This window comes from Petaurus breviceps, unplaced genomic scaffold (genome assembly GCF_028583685.1).
Source record: "Petaurus breviceps papuanus isolate PSGF00001 unplaced genomic scaffold, PetGlider_PUasm1.0 90849, whole genome shotgun sequence".
In the NCBI taxonomy this organism is placed as follows: Eukaryota; Metazoa; Chordata; class Mammalia; order Diprotodontia; family Petauridae; genus Petaurus; species Petaurus breviceps.
Genome location: NW_027187361.1, coordinates 27,012,815 through 27,037,323, shown reverse-complemented (window position 1 = coordinate 27,037,323; position 24,509 = coordinate 27,012,815). Strand labels below are relative to the sequence as shown.

The following is a 24,509-nucleotide window of genomic DNA, read 5'->3' as shown; positions in this document are numbered from 1 at the left end:
TTGCACATGTGTGTTCATTATAAAGTTATCATTCACAATGACAGGATTCCAGTGATTTGGGTACTCTTAGTAATCATATTAGTGATTTGGGTTCTCTTTCCTATGACGCAGAGTTCAACCACACCTGCCAATTTGGTGTACCTTTGATTTGTGTTCTGTTTTAAATTGGCCACAGGGGAGCAAGTAATGTACAGGACACATTCTCTGTGGACACTGCATGCCTACTATGGGACAGAAAGGCTATCCGTTGCATCATCCCTCACTTGCCCATAATGACATGTTGTGATAACATCCTTTAACCTAGTTCAACAGTGCTCATGAGTATAATAATACAAAAATCTAACCACAGATGGAATAAAACTCTATAATCTAAATTCCTTTTATTTTCATTAAAATAAAATAACCACATTATAACATACAATTTAACAAAATAAAAAGAAAAATAGTTCCTTTTCTCTTTGACTCCTAAATTCACATCTACTTATAAAGACTTGTTGGATTTACAAATATGTAATAAATGTATGATTGATATACAATACATATATATATGCACTCACACAAATATAATTAATATATACTTTTAATAAGTCTTTTATGTTTCCTTTTAATAATTCCTTTTTATGGCCCCATAATATTACATTATATTAATATAGGAGTATAGGAACTCAATCTGTGATTTTATTTAGATGTCTCTTAGGTGAGGAAACTCTTTTTCCCAATGCAGCTTGGTGCCTTCTCTGTGATTTATAATCTTAGCATTTTCTAAAGCACTGAGAGGTTAAGCGACTTTCAGTTAAGTCACTAGTTGCATAACTTGTATGTATCAGAGGCAAGATGAACATAAGAATTACTGCCTTTGAAACCAGCTGTCTATCCTCTACACCATGTTTGCTTTTGTATTAATATACCATAACCTATTCAGATTTCTGGGTTTTTTGTTTTACAAGAAAAGGAACTATAGATATTTTTGTATGGTTAAGAACTCTTTCCCTCAGTACCCTATGATAATGCCAACAGTGATATCATTAGATCAAAGAATATGACTAGTTGTGTAATTCATTTACCTGTTACAGATTATTCTCCAAAATTCTAGGATTGTCTACAACTCCATCGGCAATGCAATTGAATGCTAATTCAGTCCTATACTCAGCCTTGCAGATATAAAATTCCACATTTTCTTCTATTTAAAAGTAATTTTTAAGTATTTTAAAATGTTTTAACTTAGTAATCATTACTGAAAACAAATATTCAAAGAAATATTTTTAAACTATTGTACATAAAGTAAAACACTCCAAATTAAGTATAGTTCCTTTTAAAGTGCATGTTAATTAACAGAAGGTCCTGTTTACATTTTTTTTCTGTATGTTTAATTTTGACTTTGTCATTTTTACATAGTTGTAGTGAGTTATGCTTCTGTGATTCTTTTCTTTTCCATAGAATATAAGCAAGGATAGTTTCTTTTTTGTCTTTATATACAAGTCCGGTGAGGCTTGTTAAGGAAAGAAGGGAAGGCAAGTAGAAAGGGAAAGATACACCCAACTGAATGCAGAATTCCAGAGAATAGCAAGGACAGATATGAAGGTTTTCTTAAATGAACAATGCAAAGAAATAGAAGACGATACAATGGGAAAGACAATAAATCTCTTCAAGAAAATTCGAGATATCAAGGGAAAGTCTCATGAAAAAAGTGGGTATGATAAAAGACAAAAACCAAAAAGGGCCCTTAACAGAAGCATAAGAGATTAAAAGGAGGTGGCAAGAATACACAAAAGCAAGATGCAAGAAAGATGTTAACATCACCAATAAACACAATCGTGTGGTTACTGATCTAGAGCCTCACACTGAGGAGAATGAAATCAAGTGGGCCTTAGGAAGCATTGCTAATAATAAGGCTGGAGGAGGTGAGGAAATTTGAGCTGAGCTATTTAAAATCCTAAAAGATGGCACTTTTAAAGTACTTCACTCAATATGCCACCAACTTTGGAAAACTAAACAGTGATTGCAAACTAAACTCAATTGGAAAAGATCGATCCTAAAGAAAGACAATGCCAAGGAATGTTCCAATTACTGAGCAGTTGCCCTCATTACACCAGTAAGGTTATGCTTAAGAGTCTGCAAGCTAAGTGTCAGCAATATATGAACCAGGAATGACAAGAAGAACAAGCTGGTTTTTGAAGAGACAGAAGAACTGAGACAAATTGCCAACATGCTCTGAATTATGTAAAAAGCAAGGGATTTCTAGAAAAAACACCTGCTTCCATTACATTGACTGCACTAAAGCCTATGACTCTATGGATCACAGCAAAATGTGGCAAATCCTCAAAGAGATGAGAGCATGACATCATCTTACTTGTCTCCTGAAGAACCTGTATGAGGGTCAAGGAGTAAGAGTCGGAACTGAACATGGAACAACTGATTGGCTTAATGTTGGAGAAGGAGTAGGACGAGCTTGCATCCTGTCCCCTTATGTATTTAACTTATATACAGAGTGCATCATGCAAAATGCGTGAACCAAGAACCAGAATTCAAGTTGCCAGGAGAAATATCAACAATCTCAGATATGCAAATGATACCGCTATGATAGAAAATGAAGAGGATTTATGAAGCCACTTGAGGAGGGTAAAAGAAGAGAGTGTAAAAGTTGGCTTGAAGCTTGACATAAAGGAACTCATTTTAAGTTCCCTGAGGAGCCAACATATATTTAGAAGGTTCAATTGCAAGTCAGATAGAAAGGTCCAGTGGTCCTTAGGGTACAACAATAATCTATAGGGTAGTGAAGCTTCTTTAATGCCATTTCTGCTGATAATGATGTGGAAACATTTGACAGTGCCAAGAATTCTGGTGATGAAAACGTATTTTTCTGGTCTTCATTATCTGTAGCTACTAAGGAGTCAGGTGCTACAGCACCCACAGAAGCAATTTCCAGGTTGCATCTCCTCAAGAGTTCCTTGCCTGATGATATCTTCTAGTCTTTGGATAGTAGCAGGATGGTGGTTACTTCCATGGTTCTTGAGCTTGCCGATTTACCTCTGACAGATGGTGAGCCAATGGTGTTAATCATGGCAAGGAAATTAGCAGTGTATCCACAGTATTTGTTCCCTTCAGTGATCGCTGTGAAGCCTTGGCTAGAAGCAGGGCTTATAGTTTTGGGGTAGAATGTTATTCTCAAGGCTCTTATATTCAAAGCTCAGAACTATCTCTATTGGTGTCTGAAAAGAGATGGTGATTGAAATTGTGACAATGGTTTGACTTGCTTGGCATGTGGTATTACCTGTTTCTCCATCCAGGGGCTTGAGCTAGGCTGACAAGTCTAAAGAAGTCAATTTAGATCAAAATGTAAACTTTTTTCTTTTAGATTAAGTATGAGCAAATCATTAGCATCCAAGAAGTACATATTCAAGATTTCACTTGTTAGAACTTATCACTGCGATAGAAAGATATTCCACTATATTCATGTTCCACACTTTTATTTAGTCTGTTACTCCCCAATTATTAAATAAATAAGTAATTTTCAATATTTCACACACATGGATAAAACTGGTTTTTACACACTTTAGAGATTTATAACTAGAAGGGACCTCATATACTCCAATATCCTACTTTTAGAGAGAAGAAAAACAAGCCACAAAGAGATTAAAAATTTGCTTAAGATTATTAAAATAATGGGAAGGTAGAACTAGAATCCAAATGTCCTGATCATTTTTATATGCCACAGAGAGCTTGAGGAGACAAATATGTGAATAAAATTAATATTTGGTGGATTTGGAGACTATGCTGAAAGCTGATTGCAAGATTAGTACTATGAAATATTACCAGTTTACTCCATTGGATTTATTCAAAATGTCACTTAGCAGAGACCTACTGTAATGGAAAAGCAAATTTAAAGATCTTCCCTGCCCCTAGGCTAAAGTGAACCTGGAGCCTGGGGTGGGAGGCTTGTTTTTCAGTAGATACTTTTTTGATTGGCCAGTGGACCCAGAAAGTTGTTACATTCTCTGAGCCAGGAGAAGGCTATATAAACCCTGATTTGAGGCTTTGTTTTGGGGCTTACTTTGAGAAGTGTTCTGTGATTTGATCAGATGAGATTCTGGGAAGCCGTTGTTCAGAGTTCCCCCCCCCCCCCCCCCACTTTGAAAAACCCAGATGTTGTCGAAAAACCCAAATGTAGATTGGGTATGGATGTAATGGTTGGACAGTTTGGAAATCTGTCTACTTGATCTGTTTCTGTCTTGATAATTCTGTCTGTATACTCTGGAGTTCGGGGTGCTGACCTTTTCCCCCTGAACAAGGTAAACGATATACGTCTGACTGATTAAAGTAAGCTTGTTAACCCATTTTGAGTTGCTTTCCTTTAACAAAGCAGATCCAAGAACCTGTGGTGGCAGCGACCCTGGGGACGCTGGGGTGCTTGCTGCTACACCTACTCACAATATAATAGAAAGAACCTTGGCATATACACCATTGGATGAGTGTTGCCTCAGTCAAACTAACACATGTTAAAGACCTTAATTTAAAAGGGCCAAGGTCCCTCACTGCATCCTGGGTCATCTCCAGTTGCCCTGATCTATATCTGACCACTGGACCTGCGTCGCTTTGGAGCAGAAAATGAGGCTGGTGTCTTTGCAGAGCTCTCACTCACACTCAAATCCAATTCGCTTGCATGTCATGGCATCACTTCCCTGATGTCATGGTCCTTTTCAAGAACCAAGGACAAACAGCAGCAAGCACCATGACTATATGCAATATGAAGAGCTCAGAATAGTTTTAGGAAACAGGATTTCTTTGTGAACTACTGTCATTTCAAAAGAGAGATGGTTTTCTATTTGAATCATTTTTCTTCTTCAAAAATTCTATCTCATGTAGTTCATTTCCATTGCAACCTTATTTAAGGTTTACATACTTCAAATTGCAGGTTATTATATGGACCAATGGAAAGACATTTTAATTAAAAGGCATCCTCCTGGACTGAATGTTTATTTTGATACTGCTGACAAGGAGCCATACTGTAGTGAGTTATAAACTTTTAAAAAATCTTTTATATTTATACTTTATTCTGATTATTTCTTCCATTATCCTTCAAAACACAGGATCCTTTCAGAAGTGGTTTAACTCAACTGTTTTTTCATGTTAGATTTATAAAGATTGTATTATTATGCTAAAAGAGATTAAAATTGGTTTTGTTTGTCTTTGGAAGGGGGAGATGAGGCAATCAGGGTTAAGTGACTTGCCCAAGGTCACACAGTTAGTGTCAAGTGTCTCAGGCAGATTGAATTCAGGGCCTCCTGACTCCATTCTATTCATTGTACCACCTAGCTGCCCATTTTTATTTTAGACAAATACTAGAACTTAAACACAGAATAAGAAAAGAAAAAGAAACATTATAAACAAATGTTAAATATAAAATAAAAAAAGAAAAATCCATGTCATATGTACAGAATATAGGAGAGGATTCCGAATATATAGCAACAACATCATTTCAAGAAAGCTTATATATTAAATACTGTGCAATATGTTGAAAGCTGTCCATCTTTTCTTTGCTTCCTTGTAGGTTTTCTTTTGTTCTCTGCTGTACACTTTTTCCTTTGTTATTATTTCACCCTTCCTCTCTCCTACCCACCACCTCAAGGCTACAACTGAGCATGGATATATTTATATGTAGATGTTGATATGTATACATATGTGTATACGTGTGAACACATACATACATGCATATCCACATATACAAACCTTTCCTTAAGAGACCCTACTCCTATTCTCTCTTTTTTTCTATCTCTTCTAATCTCTTAATGTACTCCACTTCAGCAATCCCTCCTTTGTCCTCCCATTCTCCCCAATCTTAACACCCTTCTATCCCCCCCTTAACCTATTCCTTCACCCTCTCCTCTAAAGACCCCTCCTTCATCCTCTCCCCCCTCCCTTTCCCCTTGGAGTTTTATTTCTTTCTAAATTTAGAAGACTTTTATACGGTTTCCAGAACTAACAACCCCCCTCCTCCAACTAATTCCTCTGTATTAGTTCTTCTTGCACTTAATTTTAGCTGCTCTTAAATGGTTTTAATTTTTGAAGTTATATCATACTCAGGTCTACACCAATTCTTCCTATAAGCTACCTAATTACTAGTAACAACCTTAGACATAGGTTTTATATTTTCCATACATAAAAGGTAAACATTGTATTCTTATTTAGTCTCTTGTATTGTATGTCATTGGTCATGGTACCTTATATTTCTCTTGGCTCTTGTATGTCAAATCTTCTATTCAATTCAGATTTTTTAAACAGAGTCCTGGAAGTCTGACAGTTGATCAAAGGTCCATTTTTTTTCATTCAGAATTATGAATTCTTTGCTGGATAAGATACTTTCAGCCGGAGGTCCAGTTCTTTTGCTCTTTGATATATAGAATTCCAAGACCTGCAATCTTTTAGTGTTTCTGATGCTAGGTCCTGTGAGATTCTAATTGTGGTATGTAAATCAGTTTTTCTTGTTGCTTGTAATATTTTGTCCTTGATCTAGGGATTTCAGAATTTTACTATAAAATTCATGTGAGTTTTCCTCATTGGATCTCTTTCAGGTGGTGATTGGTGGATATTTTTTCTATTTCTATTTTCCCCTATTGCTCTAATGCTTCAGGACAATTTTCTTTAATTATTTCTTATATTACTGTATCAAGATTCTTTTCTTGATCAGATCTTTTAGGTAGCCAAATTGTTCTTATATTTTCTCTTCTTGATTTGTTCTCTAGATTTGTTATGTTTGTTATTAGATGTTTCACATTCTCTTCTATTTTTTTCATTCTTTATATGTATGTGGTTTTTTTTTAATTTCCTCATCTCTTATACCTTCGCTGGCTCCCCATTGCCCAATTCTGATTTTCAAGGGTTCATTTTATTCCTTAAGATTCTGGATCTCCTTTTCTAATTGGTTGACTTTCATTTGATAATCTTCTTGTTTTTCTTGGATTATTCTTATATTCCTTTTAATTTTTCCTCAGTCTCTCTCACTTGATTTTTAAAGTCTTTTTGAAGTTCTTCAATGAATTATTTTTTGGGCAGATTACCATTTGGCATTACTCTTGTTTTTTTTTAAGCCATTGGGGTTAAGTAACTTGCTCAAGGTTACACAGCCAGTTATTTCTGAGTGTGGTGCAAAGTATCTGAGGCCAGAACCAATCCCAGGTTATCCCAACTCTGGAGCCAGTGCTTTTACTCACCGAGCCACCTGGCCACCCCTTGGCATTACTATTTGGGGTAAAAGAGGATTTCTTTACTTTGTATCCTCCTCTGAATATGAAAATTGGTCTTCTCTATTCCCATAGTAGCTCCCTATGGTTGGATTCTTTCTCTATTGCCTGTGCATTTATTTTGGTAATAATTTAGCTTTTTCAATCACTTCTAGTCCTGAGGTATGGGGCAGTGGTGCCTCTCACCTCTGATCCTTTTTGTGTCTTCCCTCTCACCTTGAACACAAACTAAGACCTCAAGTCTCCTGTAGGTGCCTACAGCCAGGAGTCCCCAACCCACTGCTTCTGCAATCACATGCATGAGCTGTTTCCTTCTCACCCTGTCTGCTCTCCAAAGCACAATTGAGTCTGGCATTCCTTGTCAGCGGAGGCTCCCTAGATCTTCCCCAGGTCAGACACCTAACTCTCCTCACTGTCCTGGGGTAAAATTTTCTTTTGGCTGGGGCTGAGGCAGCCCCCCAAACCAACTAAGCCTAGGGCTTGCCACTTGTTGTTTAAGCAGCCTGTGGCTGTTGTTAAAGCGGACCCTAGCCTTGAGTTGTTTACTCTTCACCGGGAGCAAACCTCGTCCCGGGATTTTCTTCAGATCTTCTCCGAGTGTCACAAGAGGACCCATGTTTTACCTCTAGTCTTCTTTGTCTCCACAGCTCTATGTTCTCCTAGAGGTTCTATTTTATCTCTTTTGTGGAGAAAAGTCTTGAGAGTTTGGAATTTTCTGACTTACTCTGCCATCTTCCCAAAATTCTCCTGTTGTTTTTTGGGGGAGGGGGGTGGTTTGGTTTTTATATATAAGAATCTGTAATTTTGTCAGTATAAGCAACCTTCTGAAAATTAATGGATGGTCTTTAAGAGTTGATTCAGTTAAAAAATGTGTCATCTGCTAATGAGCCTATCAGAAATGAGGTAGACTGATCCTCAAGTATCAGACACAATATGCTCATAATTAGAACCTTTTCAATTTAATAGTACCTGAAGAATTAGGGTTAGATTTTTGCACAGACTTTGAGAACTTAGAATGAATTCCATGTCTATCAGACACTGGAGAAAGTTGTTGAGTTGTAGAAATAGTAGAGTTCTTTGTCTGAGGAATTTATCTGTAGTTAACAATTCAGGCAAGTCTAAAAATTGATTTTTTGCTCATTTTAGATCCAATGAATCTATTTTCTGGGTAGCAATATATTTTAACTATACAATTTCCTTAACTCCTCTGTAGAGAGACTGCCCAAGAAGCAAAACCTTATAACTTACAGAAGAATGATAATGATGCAGAGAGTGTAGAAACTATAAAGTGATCCTCCTGAGTCATTTAATGCTGGATAAACTGTAATTTTTATTAGTATATTATGTATATAATTATATTAGAATATTATCTTTGTCTTAACAAGCTAAGTATCATAGGCTTCAGATTTGTGAGGATGTTAGATTTAATTTAATCTAATTCCTTCATTTTACAGATGAGGAAAGGAGGCCAAAAGCATTAAGTGACATGCTCAAGGCAGACAGGAAACTAGCAGAGTGAAGATTTGATCCCAAGGAAACAAATTTTAAATCTTACTGGTGCTTTCTCCATGCTGTGACTAGGAAATGTTTACCTTCTCCTGCTTCTTCCTCCCCTTATATCTGTAATTCAGAGTCCCTTTTGACATAAATAAGAATTCCCTTCCTTTGCTAGCACTCCCAGTCTTACAACTCCCAGTTGATATCGTCCTATTGATGCCATATACCCATATCCTCATCATAACCTTCAGTCTTTCTATTCCTCCCCAATCTCCTAAAGCATCAATCCTGTTCTGTCCTCAATTTGCTTGCTTCAAAATCTTGACCGTATAGTCAACCAGTTTAACTATTCCTTCTCCTTAAATACAAACTGACAAATTCCAATTCTGGGTCGCCTCAATCATATGCCTTTTTTACTCCTGTTTTCAAGTTGTGCTGAACCACCCTGGATTTAGTGATACAGTTCTTCACTGTTTTCAAGTATGTATTCACTACTAATAGCTAATATTTGTATGGTACTTTAAGGTTTGCAAAGCATTTTTTTATATTATCCCATTTGATCCTCAAAACAACCTATGAGATCAGTGCTACCTGACAATCCTTTTTTATTTTTCCTGGGTCATCTTAATCATATTCCACAGAGTGGTATAAGGAAAAGAAGCCAAACCTGGACTTGAGACCTAGTTTTGAATTCTATGTCTGATACTTGCTATCGGGTAAGGGTCAAGTCATTCTACCTCTGTGAGATTTCATTTCCTTCCCTATAAAATGAGAATAATAACACTTCAGTTACTTCACAGAGTAATTGTAAGCAACAAATGAAACATGAATTAAATGCTTTGCAAACTTTAAGGACTACAGAAATATCAGGTATTATTATTCTTTCCTACAAGATACCACTCTTCCCCAGGCCCCTAAACAGAATATCTACTTTCCTATTTATTAAGAAAATAGCGGGTTTTTTTTGATGTGCAGATCTTTTTCTTCCCCACTGAACACCTCAAACCCCTTTTACATTATCTTTCATCCTGTGCTTTTTTTGCTCCAGTCTCTGCAAATGGCTAGTTCTCCATGTCCGTTGTAACTCCATTCTGTGACCTTAATCACAGCTTTTCTTACTTTTTTCCCAGATCTTTCAGTCTTTCACTTTCATCTTCAATTTCTCCTTATCTCTTTATTGAATCTTTCCAAGCTTCCTAAAATATGCCCAGATATCTCTTTATACAAATAAACAAGCATGACCCCTTACTTAACACTGACATCTCTTTGTGATGTATATCAACTGGGGAATAGTTGAACAAGTTATGATATATAATTGTGCTATAAGAAAGAACAAAGGGGGTGGTTTTAGAAAAATTCATTGCAAGACCTATATAAATTGACACAAAATGAAATGAAAAGTGGGACTTCATTGTGCATCCTAATATGGTGTAATAATAATGATCAACTGTGAAAGACTCAGCACTTTGATCAACAAGATAATCTAAGGCAATTTCAAAAGATTCATGATGAAAAGATACTATCCACCCCCAGAGAGAGAACTGATGAAGTCTGAGTGCTAGTGGAAGTATAATTTTCTCACTTTCTTTACTTTTCTTGCTTTTTTGAAATCTGGCAAATGTGCAAATGTGTTTTGCATGCTTGCACATGTGTAGTTGGTATCATATTGCTTTTCTTCTCAGTGAGTCTGGATGAAGTGAAAGGAAGGAGAGAATTTGGAACTCAAAATTTAAAAAGAAAAGAATGTTTTAAATAAATAATAAATGTTTTAAATGAATTTAACTTATAATATTTAAATCCGTCATTACATTGATAATGTTGACATAAATTTGAAATATAGATTTTGTTTTTCAGTGTATCATTATATTCTTGATATTGTTGTTTTGGAGAATGTTACAAAGGAAGGCTATATAAAAATTAAATTAATAGATGCATATGGGAAAGGAGAAGAATCCAAAATCAAAAGGTAAGTAATATAAGGAATTACAGAAACACTGAAATTGAGTTTTGGAATGACCCTCAGTGGCTATCTAGTTTAATTCATATAAAAAAGGAATTTCTACTATAATATATTTGACATGTCATTATCCAGCTGCTACTTGAAGACTACAACAGAAAGGGAACCTTTCACCTCTCCATGCCCTCCATTCTATTTTTGGATAGTGCTTATAGTTAGGAAGTTTTTCTTACATCAAATCTAACTTCGTCTCTTGTAAATTCCATCCATAATTCTTGGGATTATTGCCCTACAGTCAAAAAGAATAAGTCTAATTCCCATTCAACAAAATGGTTCTTTAACCTCTTGAAGACAGTTATCCTTTTCCACCTGCATCTTCTCTTCTCCAGGCTAAGAATACCCATTTCTTTTCATTGAAAATCCGATTCTTGGCCCTTTTCACTATTCTAATGACATCCTCTGGACATTCTGCACTTTATCACTGTCTTTCTTAAGGAAAGTGGCACCCAGAACTGAACACAAAAATCCAAATGAGGTCTGAAGAAGACATGGAGGAGCAAATTGTTACCTGAAGCTATGCCTCTCTTAATGCAACCCAAGATCTCAATAGTTTCTGTCAATTTTTCATTTGTTTGTTTGCCTGGGATCACAATGCTGACATATTGAGCTTGCAGGCCAGTAAAACTCCCATTGCTTTTTCAAAAGAATTGTTGCTTACCAATCTAATATTTGGGGTTTGTTTTTTGCTTTTAGGAGGGCAGGGCAATTGGGGTTAAATGACTTGCCCAAGGTCACATGGCTAGTTAAGTATTAAGTGCCTGAGGTCATATTTGAATTCAGGTCCTCTTGATTCCAGGGCAGTGTAAAGCCAAGCATGAGCAGCTCTCCAGAGGACTGCTTCTGTGAATAGTTCTAGGGTTCTGATCACATGGTATAGTGAACTCTATTCATGAGTAAACTAAAGCAAAAATTCATAGAAACTTAAGTATGACATTCACAATGATATAACATAACAATTTATCACTAAAGAGACCACATAGTTTTGAACAAAATATATCATTCAGTAAGTCCTTAATTCAGTCATCCTTAAGGAGCAATCCTCCTTAAGGGATACAAAGTACAAAGATCTCCCACCCCTATGTCACATTGTCTTAATCTCTCAGTAAAAAAAAAGTCTTCTTTCTTCTTGATTGGAGATTAGTTTCCAATCATCCTTAACTCAATCATCCTTAAAGGCTACAAGGTACAAAGTCCTCCCACCCCTAGATCACAGTAAATCATGACCTTGTCAATCAGCACTAAGTACCCAAGGAGAAATCTTTTCATCTTGGCTTGAGGCTGGCTCCCAGATTCCATGGTTCCTATTCCATGGTCCCAGCTATTGTCTGAATTCAACCATCACCTGGATCCACAGGTAGGCAGCTCTCAGCTTCTCATCCAGCTCCTCATCCAGTTCCCATTCCATATTGAAGCTCACAGTGTCCAGTCCACCTCAAGTCCTTTGCAGTTTCTGTTTCTGGGAAGAAAATGTTTAACAGCCAAAACAACATTCAAACACATTGCCGGCACCATCATCAAATCACTATCTGCCTGTGAAATCAACACAGATTCATAAACAAGGTCCAAGAAGTAAATACAAATCATCAGCATAGGAATCAGCACAGACCCACAAACAAGGTCCAAGAAGGCAGCATAAATCATCAGCATGGTCCCAGGACCTCTGAAACCCTCCTCCAGGACTTCTGTAAACAGACAAGAAGAAAATCCTCCTTCAGGGCTTCCAGTAAGGTCCCAGGGCTTCTGTACAAAGTATCACAAACACAAATCAACACAGACAGAAGAGAAAAACAGAATGCTAGCCACCTCATGTTTCCCTTTTCTGTTCTGCTCAGTCCCAGATTATGCTCCCCCTTTTATATGGTAAGTTCCTTCCTGTTCCACCCATTCCTGTTGCATCAGCAAGTCCCTCCCACCTTCAAATCACAAGGGACTTAAACAAGAGGCTAAATACTTAGGTAGCTGAAACAAGGCACTAAGTACTTCTTTGCTTGCCAATACAGGTTGGTGCTCTATTCACTGTGCCACCTAGCTGTTCCCCAATTTAATATTTATTGTTTATTTTAAATAACATTCATATATAATATATGTGTGTATGTATATTGTAAGCCTTTATATTTTTCCCTACTGATATTCATCTAATTAGATTCATACCAATGCTCAACCCAGAGGTGTTAAATTCACAGCTCCTTCTACAAAACTTCCTGTGTGCCTGGAAGCAGACTAAAATGTAATTCAGAAATCAATGTTTAATAAACAAATAAAAATGTAATTTAACATAGATCACATTTAACCTGTTGTTTTCTAAGTTTATATGGGGCCAGCAGGGATTTATCTCTAATGGAGTTTGACACAATTGCTTAACATTCTTTCACATCCTGACTCTGGTGTCCCATATGTCTGCTATCCCTCCTACACTTGTGTTAGTTGTAAATTTGGTGACTGTGCCATCTTTAGCTTTTCCCAGACCACTGATAAAAATGTTAAATAAGACCAAGCCAGACAAAGATTCCAGAGATTCTCTGCCAGAGAACTCTTATCATGTTGCTATTGAGCCATTAATAACTGATTTTTAATGGACCTATCCAAATAATTCTGTATCCATATAATTGCAACTCTATCTAATCTATAACTCATCATCTACTCTTGCTAAAATCTAGGTAAATTGCATCCACAGAACTCCCATCATCTACTAATTCAGAAATCTTGTAAAAGCATAGGAAAAAATTGTTAGTCTGTGATGACTTATAATTGATAAAGCCCCCTTTTACCCATCTTCCATTTCCAGATGTTCTCCAACCAGATCTTTAATGATTGATCCTTCATTGAATTTTCCCAGGAATTGAAATCAAGTTCATTGGATTATACTTCACAGAGTCTATTCTCTTCCTTTTTGTAATATTGGATGAACATTCATAATTCCTCAATCTTGCAGTATCTCTGACATTTTCCATGATTTTGAAAAAATTAACAGGGGCTCAACAAAAACATCTGCCAGTTCCTTCAGGACTAAAAACTGTCAGTCACCTGGGCTAGTTGATTTGAATTCATCAAGGGGAAGTAGATATTCTCTTACTAACTATCTCCTAGAGTATACGGGATATCTCCTTCCTCTTAGTCATTTCTGTTCTGTCATTTACAGTGCAGAGGTCATTCTCCTTGGTAGAGAAAATAGAAATAAAATTATATTTGAGCAGCTCTGCATTTTCTTTGTTGCCAGTTATCATCACAAAATTCAACCCAAGTAAAAATGCTATCCTTGCTTTGATATTCCTTTTTCTCATCATATAATTTACGATGAAATAAAGGAAACAAAAGACCCATTTTTTTTCACCTTAGTTTCCTTGCTAGCCTTAGGTAATTTTGAGCATTCTTGACAGTTTTGTAGCATCATGCCAAGCTCTTTATATCTATCTTCCCATAATTAAACTTGACTTCACCTTCAGTATGACTTCAGTTACTGGATTTCTTTACACAAGCTTCTGAAAATAAAATGTTACTGTCTGTCACTGTTCCCTTGAATACAGTAAAAATGTATTTTAAGCTAGGTTTTGTGTTAAGTGTCTGAGGCCAGATTTGAACTCAGGTCCTCCTGACTCCAGGGATGGTTCTCTATTCACTGCATCACCTAGCCACCCCTACATTTTTAAAATGGAATAAATTTCAAAAGTTGAGAAAGTTGGATCATTTTAAATAACATAACACAGTAAAAAAATCATATTAATGCTATGGTAAATAGAGCATCATTTTTTTTCATGGAAAGCTACAATCCTAAATATCCTAAATCCTACTTTGATTTATTTTTTCCATAACAAGTGACAGTAAATTAATTTACTTATCATTTTTATATAATTAAACACTATACATGAATTTTGTCATTAGTAATAAATGTGACATTGTATCAAATTGGGGAGGAGGGATTGTTGTCTTAATTTTAGATACTCTCAACAAATAAAATTACTTCATACATTTCTGTTAGAGTTATGTAATTCAGAATTTTATCAGCAGACATAATTTGTAAAGTTTCACTCTATTTAGGATTAAATGCTTACTTTAAACCCTATATGACAGTGTGTTCTATTTTCTATCTAGTTACATGGCAACATATACTTTCTATGAAGAAGTCAGTATTCTTGCTGGATTTTACTATGACTTCAAAGACATTTCAAAAATTGTTTTGACATATTCTCAAAAGAATGCAAAATCTAAGTGTCCTAAGTGCAAATACAAGATTCACCATATAAAATTAAGATCACTTACAAATCCAGAAAGGTAATGTTTATAATATGTATGGTGGGTTTTTATTTGGAGAGTTTATTTTTAAATACAGGGGAGATAGTAATGTATTTGATTAAAGAAATGGTGAAAAATCATTTTTTACTGTACTTCATGTCTGGCCAAGAATCTGTCAGCTTTATGTTTTAAGATGTGGTTCAGAAGTTCAAGCCCCATTCTTAGACACAAGTTTCACAACCAGCTATTCACTTTCCAAGTTAATTTTTCTCCTTCTGTACCTTTTGCTTTTGATAGGCAGCAGTGAAAAAAAAACATAACTATTTGCCCATGTATTTTTCCCAATCTTACATTTACATTCTGGATTATCTGCTTTGGTAGCATATCCATCCTCTGCATGTTATGTCATGGAAACCTTCTACTGGAATGTCATACATGGCACAAGGGAAAACTTTATTGTAGAAATTGAAAATCTTAGCACTTTAAATTATGACTACACTAATACATGGTCTACATCATTAAGGGAAACAAAAAGTGATCCTTTCCATATTAAACCAGGGCAAATACACTTTGCTTTACACAGTAGATATGCCCCCATAAAACTTTGATCTGAATCAATGTTTTATAAATGAAATAACTTTATGTTTAATATGGAGACATAATTTTTTCAGCACTAACTCACATTTAAATTGTGCTTTTATGCTTAAACATTTTACAAACACTCTAATTTAAACCTCAAAAACTCTGCAGTATGTAGAGAGACTCACCATCTCTATTTTAGGAGTGAAGAAACTGATATCTGAAAGATTAATGGATTGCCCAAGTTAGTAAGTAGTACATTCAGGACTAGACCTAGGTCTTTTCAAGTTTAGTGCAGAACTGAGTGTTGAACATTTTTAAATTTATCTGTTTTGTATTTGAATTGTGGTTATAAAAGATGAGTCTAGCTAATTTCTTGTATCACATTCTGATCTTCACAGAAACAATTATTCAGGTACTTGAAGAAAAACTGGACTTTGCCTGAGTTTAAAATATTTGCTCAATGCTACACTTCATTCCCTGTTGTATAGATCTCCCCCTACCAAACTTTGTAAATCAAAAGGGGACTTGAGCAGGGCTTTATTGATGGATAGAATTCCAATATACATGCAGAAGGAGATCATTTTAATAAAAGGGTACTGAAATCACCAATAAAAAAAGGAAATTTTTTAAAAAATATTTTAAGATTCAATGATTATACCAGTTTGTTGGAACAGTGGGATTAAGCAGTGATATGGTGGGAGAAACGGCAGGAAAGAGAACTGCCAGACTGTAGAGGGCTTTAAATTCCAGACTGAGGAATAGGTATTTTCAAGGGTTTCTCATAAGAAATATGAAAAAATTAGTAAAGAGCCAGAAAAGAAAAGAAAAATTGAGTAAGAGAATGACATGATCAAGTAGCATGTTGCAATGCTACTTAAACCACCACCATTGCCGCTACTAATATTACTTACTCTACTATCATTGTCTGACATGTCCATAGTAGTTTAGATAATGCAAATAAAGCCCTTTGCAAATTTTAAATTGGTAATTGGTAATGGAAAGAGCACTGGATTTTGAATTAAAACAACAACCTGTGCTCAAATTTTGACATTGACAATTGTGCAAGTCTCTTAACTTCAGTGGCCTTTAATTTCTTTATATATAGAATGAAGGGTCTGGTCTAGGTGACTCATAAGGTACTTTCCAACTATCAGTATATGATACTGTGAAAATAGACAAAAGCTTGTAGTTGGAAATGAAGTGTCAGGTATGAGAAACAGGAAGGGCACTTTCACTAGGTTGTGTGAAGCACAGTAATACGTAGTATCTCTGGAAACATAGGTTGTGACCAAATTGTGATGAGTCTTAAATGCTGAACAAAATAATTTTTGTTTGTTTGCTTGTTTGTTCCTATAGATAACAAGGAGACACTGAATTTCCTACGTAGGAGGGTGACATGATCAGAATTGCATTTTAGGAAAATCGCTTTGATAGCCATGTTGGGGATGGATTAGATAAAGCAGTAACTAATTAAAAGGCCATTGCAGTAGTTTAAATGAAATATAATGATGGCCTTCCCTATGCTGTTGGTTGTGTGGAGAGAAAGGGATGAATGTGAACAATGCAGAAGTAAAGCTTTTATTTCATTGTTTATCTCTTGCTTTATTTTTTGAGGTGTTCATGCAATCCTTGTACGAAATCATTTTTTCTCCTTTCAGTATTTTCTCCTAGGTGGCATTTTAGCAGTGTAGCAGTAGATAGAGTACCAGACCAAGAGTCAGAAAGATCTGAATTCAAATCTAGCCAAAGACTACCTGTGTGACCCTGGGAAAATCACTTAACTATTTTTGCCTCAGTTTCCTCATCTGTAAAATGATCTGGAGAAGGAAATGGCAAACCACTCTAGTATCTTTGTGAAGAAAACTCCAGATGGAGTCACAAAGAGTCAGACACAAATGAAATAACCGAGCAACAATGAAAATAAAGTTAATAATATTTTTATTACATAGGTCAAAATATTGGTATAAGAAGACTACTTTGGAAACAGAGGTAGTTATCACAGTGTTTAAAAACAAACGAACAGCTTTGTGACAGTAAGTGCAGGATGAAATGGAAAAGGAAGAGACATCAGTCAGAAAAGTCAAATAGAAAGTTATTGAAATAACAGAAGTATCAGGTGACAAGAAACTCATATGAACAGTAGTAAATTTGAGAAAGAAAGGAGCAGATATCAAATACGCTGTAAAGAAAGAATTGGCAGGTAGTGTGACAATGAAGGTTTGGAACTAGTAGCTAAAATGCCATATCTGCTCTTTATTATCTATATGACTTCAGTCATGATGGTTCCCTACACATGAAATGAAGAGGTTGGACTAAACAGTCACTAAGGTTCAATTTAGGCATATAGCCTGAGAACTTAAACTGTTTGTCTTAGTGTTTTTTTTTTATCTCTTTGAGATACAACCTAGTGCTGGTGTTGCTGGTCAATGGGTATGCATGGTTTTATAGTCCTTTATAGTTTTTAGCCTCCAGAATGGCTGTATCAGTTCACAACAGTACATGAGCGCCTTACTTTCCCCACATCAGCTTCTCATCATTTTTCTTTTCTATCATGTTAGCCAATCTGATAGGTGTGAGATGGTACCTCAGAGTTGTTTTAATTTGCATTTCTCTAATCAGTAGTGATTTAGAGCTTTTTTCATAAGACTATAGATAATTTTGGTTACTACATCTGAAAACTGCCTAATTATATCCTTTATCCTTTGGGGAATGGTTCTTATTTTTATAAATTTGACTCGGTTCTCTATATATTTGAGAAATGGAGTCTTTATAAAAGAAATTTGATATAAACTTTTCTCACATTTATGATTACTGTATATTTCCATTCATTTTATTCTCTCCCATTTATATTACTCTCTCTCTCTCCTTTCACTTTGTCCACCTTAAAAACATTTTGCTTCTGGCTACCATTTCCCCTAATCTTCCCTCACTTCTATCAGCCCCACTGCCTTTTTTTTTAGTCCCCTTCCCCTCCTACTTTCCTACAGGGCAAGATAGATTTCTATATGCAGGTGTGTATGTGTTATTCCTTCTTTGAGCCAGTTCCAATGAGTAAAGTTCAAATGCTCACCAACATCCACACACCCAATCTTCCCCAAGCTCTTTTGTACCTATTTTATGTGAGATAATTTACCACATCATATCTCTCCATTTCCCCTTCTCCCACTGAATTCCTCTTTCTCACTCTTCAATTTCTTTTGAAATATCATCCCATCATATTCATCTTAAATCAGTGCCCTCTATGTACACTCCTAATTGCCCTAATAATGGTAAAGTTCTTAGGAGTTACAAGTATCTTCCTTCTATTTTGGAATTTAAATAGTTTAACCTTATGATTTCTATTTCTTATTTGCTTCTCTTGATTCTCAAATTCCAAAGTCAAATTTTCTATCCAGCTCTGGGCTTTTCATCAGGAATGCTTAAAAGTCCTCTGTTTCATTGAATGTTTATTCTGCCTGCTGAAAAGAATTATGCTCAATTTTGCTGAGTAGATGATTCTTGGTTGTAATACTAGTCCCTTTCTCTTTCAGATTATCATATTCTAAGCCTTCCAATCTTTTATTGTAGAAGCTGCTAAATTTTGTGTTTTCAGGCTGTGACTCCATGATATTTGAATTGTCTTTTTTTCCGTTTGAAATACTTTCTCCTTGACCTGGGAACTCTGGCTTTGGTTATAATATTCCTGGGAGTTTTCATTTTGAGATCTCTTTCAGGAGGTTATTAGTAGATTCTTTCCATTTCTATTTTACCCTCTGGTTCTATAATATCAGGGCAGTTTTCCTTGATTATTTCTTGAAGTATCTTGTCTAGGCTTGTTATCATGATTTTTAGGTAGTTCAATAATTCTTAAATTATCTCTCTTTTACCTATTTTCCAAGTCAGTTGTTTTTCCAATGATATATTTTACATTTTCTTCTAGTAATTCATTCTTTTGATTTTGTTTTATGTTTTCTTGATGTCCCATGGACATCTATTTACCCAATTCTAGCTTTTAAGGAATTATTTTCTTCAATCATCTTTTTGTACTTCCTTTTCCATTTTGCCAGTTCTACTTTTTTTTAAAAGAGTTCTTTCCAATGAATTGTTGTGTCTCTTTTATCATTTGGCCTATTCTGGTTTTGAAGGTGTCATTTTCTTCAGTATTTTTTGTGCCTTCTTTACCAAGCTGTTGGCTCTTTTTCATGATTTCTTGCATCTCTATTATTTTTTTCCAAACTTATCTTGTATCTCTCTTAATCTATTTTTAAACACCTTTTTGACCTCTTCCAGGAATTCTTTTGGGGCCCAAGACCAATTCACATTTTTCTTTGAGGCTTCAAATGTGACAACTTTGACTTTGTTGTCTTCTTCTGAGTTTATGTTTTGATTTTCTCTGTAAGTATGTAACTTTCCATGGTCAGGATCTTTTTTGTTGATGTTGTTTGCTCATTTTCCAGCCTATTTCTTGACTTTTGTTTTACATTAAACTTGAGCTCTGCTTGTAGGGTGGAGGGGGCAGTGCACCAAGTTTAGTTTTTTGTGTGTGGCTGTTTTCACAACTAGTTCTAGGGATCTGTACATTGTCTTTTCTTTCCAGGTGGTAAGGCCTATGAAGAGCTGTCTTTACTACTTTCCTGGCCTGTGGTCTGATCTTTGGGCGATCACAAGCACTCTTGTGATGAAGGTTTCAGCTCCCCTGTGGTCACAAGCTCTGGTGGGCTAGGGCTACTCCTCACCCAGGGATTGTGACCCAGGACTGAAACTTGGATCCCACTAAAAGGAATGCAACAGAGTGCTGCATCGAGTACAAACAAAGGGACCCCTATAATCTCCTTCTAACAAGTCATCAGACCCCCTGACCATCTGTGTGCTGAGATCTCTGAAAGCTATCAATTCAGTTGCCCCCAAGGCCTGCTGCTGGCTTTTGTCTGGTGTGGCCCAGTGCTTATTTGCCTGGGTATTGCCTTTTCAGGACCAAGCTCCGTTCTCATGCCCATATAATACATATTTCCTGCTGAGCTTCTAAGTTTTATTGGGTTGTGGGTTCTGCCACTCCAGAATTCATTTTGAAGCATTATTTAAAGTTATTTGGAGGGGGATCTGAGAGAGCTTATATGAGTTCCCACATTTTTTCTTCTATCTTGGCTCTGTCTCTGCAAAATTAATGAAAAATTAATCATGACAACTAATGGTAAAATAAGAATTCAGGATTAATTCATGAGTAGGAAAATACTATAATACTAATACATTTTCATAAAGCTTCAAGATTTGGAACCTTCTGAGATAGGCAAATATGAAAAGCGTGTTTTGTAGAGAAGTGACTCATCTCCCCCAACACACTAGCAACAACTTCTGACCAATGGCCACCAACAGGCAAACATACACAAGAGTCCTGGAGTAGCATCAAGCCCTCGACCAACAGTTCTGCTTCTAGTACAGTCCCTAGCCATCATCTAGAGAGGCAGCTCCTGTGGAGAAGAGGTCACCTATCCCAACCAACTGCCAACCCCTGTTATGCACATGGCAGACAAGGCTGAAAAAGAAAAATACCCTAACAGAGGAGCATGAGAGAGCGCTGCCAGCAAAGTCAAACCACTGCTCCCACCTTAACTACCATCTCAATCATGATGGAGACAACTCAGAACTCTGAAATCAAGAGCCTTGGTAATGGCAATGCTTCAAACCCAATAGCATCAGCTGTTATTCTGGAAGCATGCCTTGACATTGTTCCTGCAGATTTAACTAAAGGATCCCAAAAGAAAGTCACCAAAGCCCTTCCTATTGTCAAATGGCTCAATATCAGAAACTGATATGATTTTATCAGTGGATATGACATGAAAGAAGCATTGCCATCTGCTTTACCACTGTACCCTAAGAACCATGGAACTGTTTCATTTGACTTGCAGCTGAAACCTTCCATATGTATTGCTTCTCTAATTGGAATGTGAGCCCCTTGAAAACATCTTACTTTTCCATTTATATTTTTAGCACTTAACATAGAACTGTGCACATAGTAAGTGCTTAATGATTGATTGATTGGTTAGTTGATGATTCATCTTTTCTCTCACTACCACTCTCCTTGAGTTTACTCATCCAACAAACTGGTTCCATACATTTCTATCTTACCCTAAGGTTTACAAAATACTTTACTCAGTAAAACTTTACTCAAAATACTGTGAGGAAGAAAGCACAACCATTCTGGTCCCCTTTTATAGATGTGGAAACTGAAACTTGAAGAGGAGAAATGAGAATAACAACCCAAAACCAGGTTTTTGGGTTCCAAATTAATTACTTCTAGTCTCCCATGATACCAAACTGCTACTACAGACTTAGCACATTTATATGGAAAAATGTGAAATCTTGCTGTTGTGCTAATTCTTTGTTCCTTCTTTTCCTCCTTTTATTTTTCCTCTGCCCCCACCCCCACCCCCAGACCACAGCTTTGCAGGTATGACTTTGAACTGAAAGAAAATGTGGCAACAACACTCAAACCACATTCTTGTACGCCAACAGACATTTAGATGAAATGATGTTTCACAATAAATATGGAAATATTGGACTTTTATTGGTCAAGAAATTGTGGCAATGGGAAAGTATAGTGACCATTGGCCTGTACTGAGATTTCCTTTTCCAGAAAGAATCATTCAATATGAAATTTAAATGATCCTCTATTTTGAAGAAACATTGAAAGTCAATAGAGAACATAGTAAAACAAAATGGAGTTTCTGAGGATAGCATTATATTATTCAAATGGTTTGTATATTATCTGTTCCACAATTAAATGTTGTTAATAAATAAGAATATACTTGAATAAGGAATGGAGATCTTTAGAGTTCCCTCTGAGAGAATTCAATATGCTTTCTAAAAGATTCCCAGGCATTTTTATTATCCTGTTATGGTAGAATAAATTGTTGTGGTTGTTAATAATGCATTTTGATAGTTTTAAGGTTTAAAAAGCACATTATTTTTCATTCCAAGCTTATTACTCTATGACTCCATTGGAATGAATATTACTATAATGCCAAAAATACTAGAGGGGTCTACATGTTGGTTGAATGGGAATAGCTGAACATATTACCGTTAAAATATGAATGTAAGTGAAAATAAATGAACCACTTAAAATTATTGGTCTGAAGAATTCAAAGACATATGGGAAGAAACATGAAATAATGCATAACAAATAAAATAAGATCTATATGATACAATGGAAAGGCACTAGATTTGGAGGTAGAGAGCCTGGGCTTAACTCCCAGGTCTGCCACTTACTTCCTTTATGTTCTCTGGACCTCATCTTTCTCATCAGTAAAATGATGTAGTTTGATTTGATTACCTCTTTTGTAATCAAATGCTTTTGTAAAGCCTTCCATTTATTTTCAATTAGTAAGCATTTTTTCCTCTCATTCTTATCCTAATTCTCGCAATTGGGGGGTAGGGAGAGGAGGAAAAGAAAAACCAAACCTTGTGAAAATATGAAGAGTAGAGAAAACAAATTTACACACTGTCAGTAACCAAAAACGTGTCAAATTCTGTATCTTGAAACTATCATCCAAATGAAGTGCTTTCCATCTCAAAGACTATGGTCTTATAAACCAAAATAATTGGTTTATGGGTATTGGTTGTTTATTTTTAATAAAAGTTAATAGCTATCAAGGTACAGAAATATTGAAAATAAGAGGAAAAAATAGTAAATGTATCCTTTACAGATCCTACCCTGATAGAAATAGTCATCAATTTAAGAGCCACAAACAAAAGGCATAGACCTAGAGATTTAATACAAAATCCTAAGTTATGAGTGAGTCAAAGAACAAATCATAGAAATGATGATTATATAAGTTTGTGCTTGTTATTCCAATTAAAATGAAACATTAAGTTCCATTTCAATAACTTTATTCCAGCTTGAATGTGCTTGTCATTCTTAGTAATTAGGCCTTCATTAAAACCAGATAGATTTGCTATTATTTCATTGGTTAAAGAATCTCGAACCCCCATGCTGGGATCTACTTACTTTCTCTGTAATGATTACAACTCATGAAATAGCACAGAATCACAAACCATATGCACTAAACCATGAGTATTTTAGCAAAGGTCCCTTTTTCAAAGAATATTCCAAGGCACCAGATAAATAGCTTGATTCCAATTCATTAAATAGGAACTTTCTTGAAAGATTTCCAATATTGTTCTTAAAGGCAGCATTTGTGAAAACTAGGGCAAAACTCAAATGCCCCAAAGTGTCATTGGCTTCAATGTAAACAAAGAGAGTTCAGTATTTTGCTTTTCTTTAAAGCTAGGCCAAAGATTTCCAGGAAGAGGAAGTTTCCTTATAAATGGAAACCACTCCATAGAAAGACAAAAAAGCTGTTGTCATTCAGAACATTTTTTTTTACTTCTTAGAACCTCACTCTTATCAATTCATCAAGTCCTTTAAGGTTACCTTAGAGTTTCTCTGATTAATAAAAGATTTTTCTCTTTTAGGAAAAGTTCTACACAAGGAAATCCTTCTTGCCAGTTAAGGGAAAGAGACAAGTCTAAATTGGAGCCAAAATACCTCAAACTGGAACAGTCTAAACCTTTTGTAATATAATTGAATTTAATGAAAGAAAACAAGTCTTGATGAAATAGTCTTGCCAATTAAATGAGATCTTATGACAAATGATTTACCTCATATCAACATTGGATATTTATTGATTAATCAACACAAATTGAAAGTATTACAAAAAATTAGGAAATGCCCCATAGCACTGTCCTTTGTAGAATGAATCTTATCTGTGTAGTTGATGTTCCTTATTCCAATTGAAATGAAACATTGAATTCTATATCAATCACTTTATTCAAGCCTGAATGTGCTTCTCCTAAGGAAGTGTTCTTTAACACACACGCACACGCACACACACACACACACACACATATTTGCTATGGTACTATTTCATACAGAATCATGAACTTCCATGTGAAGATCTCCTTGCTTT

At 35.7% G+C, this 24,509-nt stretch overlaps 1 protein-coding gene across 1 annotated transcript in view; it reads left to right on the top strand.

Moving 5' to 3' along the window:
- The window catches only part of LOC138149809 (lipase member I-like), a 68,415-nt gene extending 44,743 nt beyond the window's left edge, over positions 1-23,672 (top strand). The window contains exons 7-10 of the mRNA XM_069073060.1: positions 4,913-5,008; positions 10,590-10,701; positions 14,842-15,021; positions 21,977-23,672. Coding sequence (XP_068929161.1) covers positions 4,913-5,008; positions 10,590-10,701; positions 14,842-15,021; positions 21,977-22,064 — 476 coding nt within the window. The 3' untranslated portion in view covers positions 22,065-23,672. The remainder of the gene's footprint in view (positions 1-4,912; positions 5,009-10,589; positions 10,702-14,841; positions 15,022-21,976) is intronic.
- The last annotated feature ends 837 nt before the right edge of the window (positions 23,673-24,509 follow it).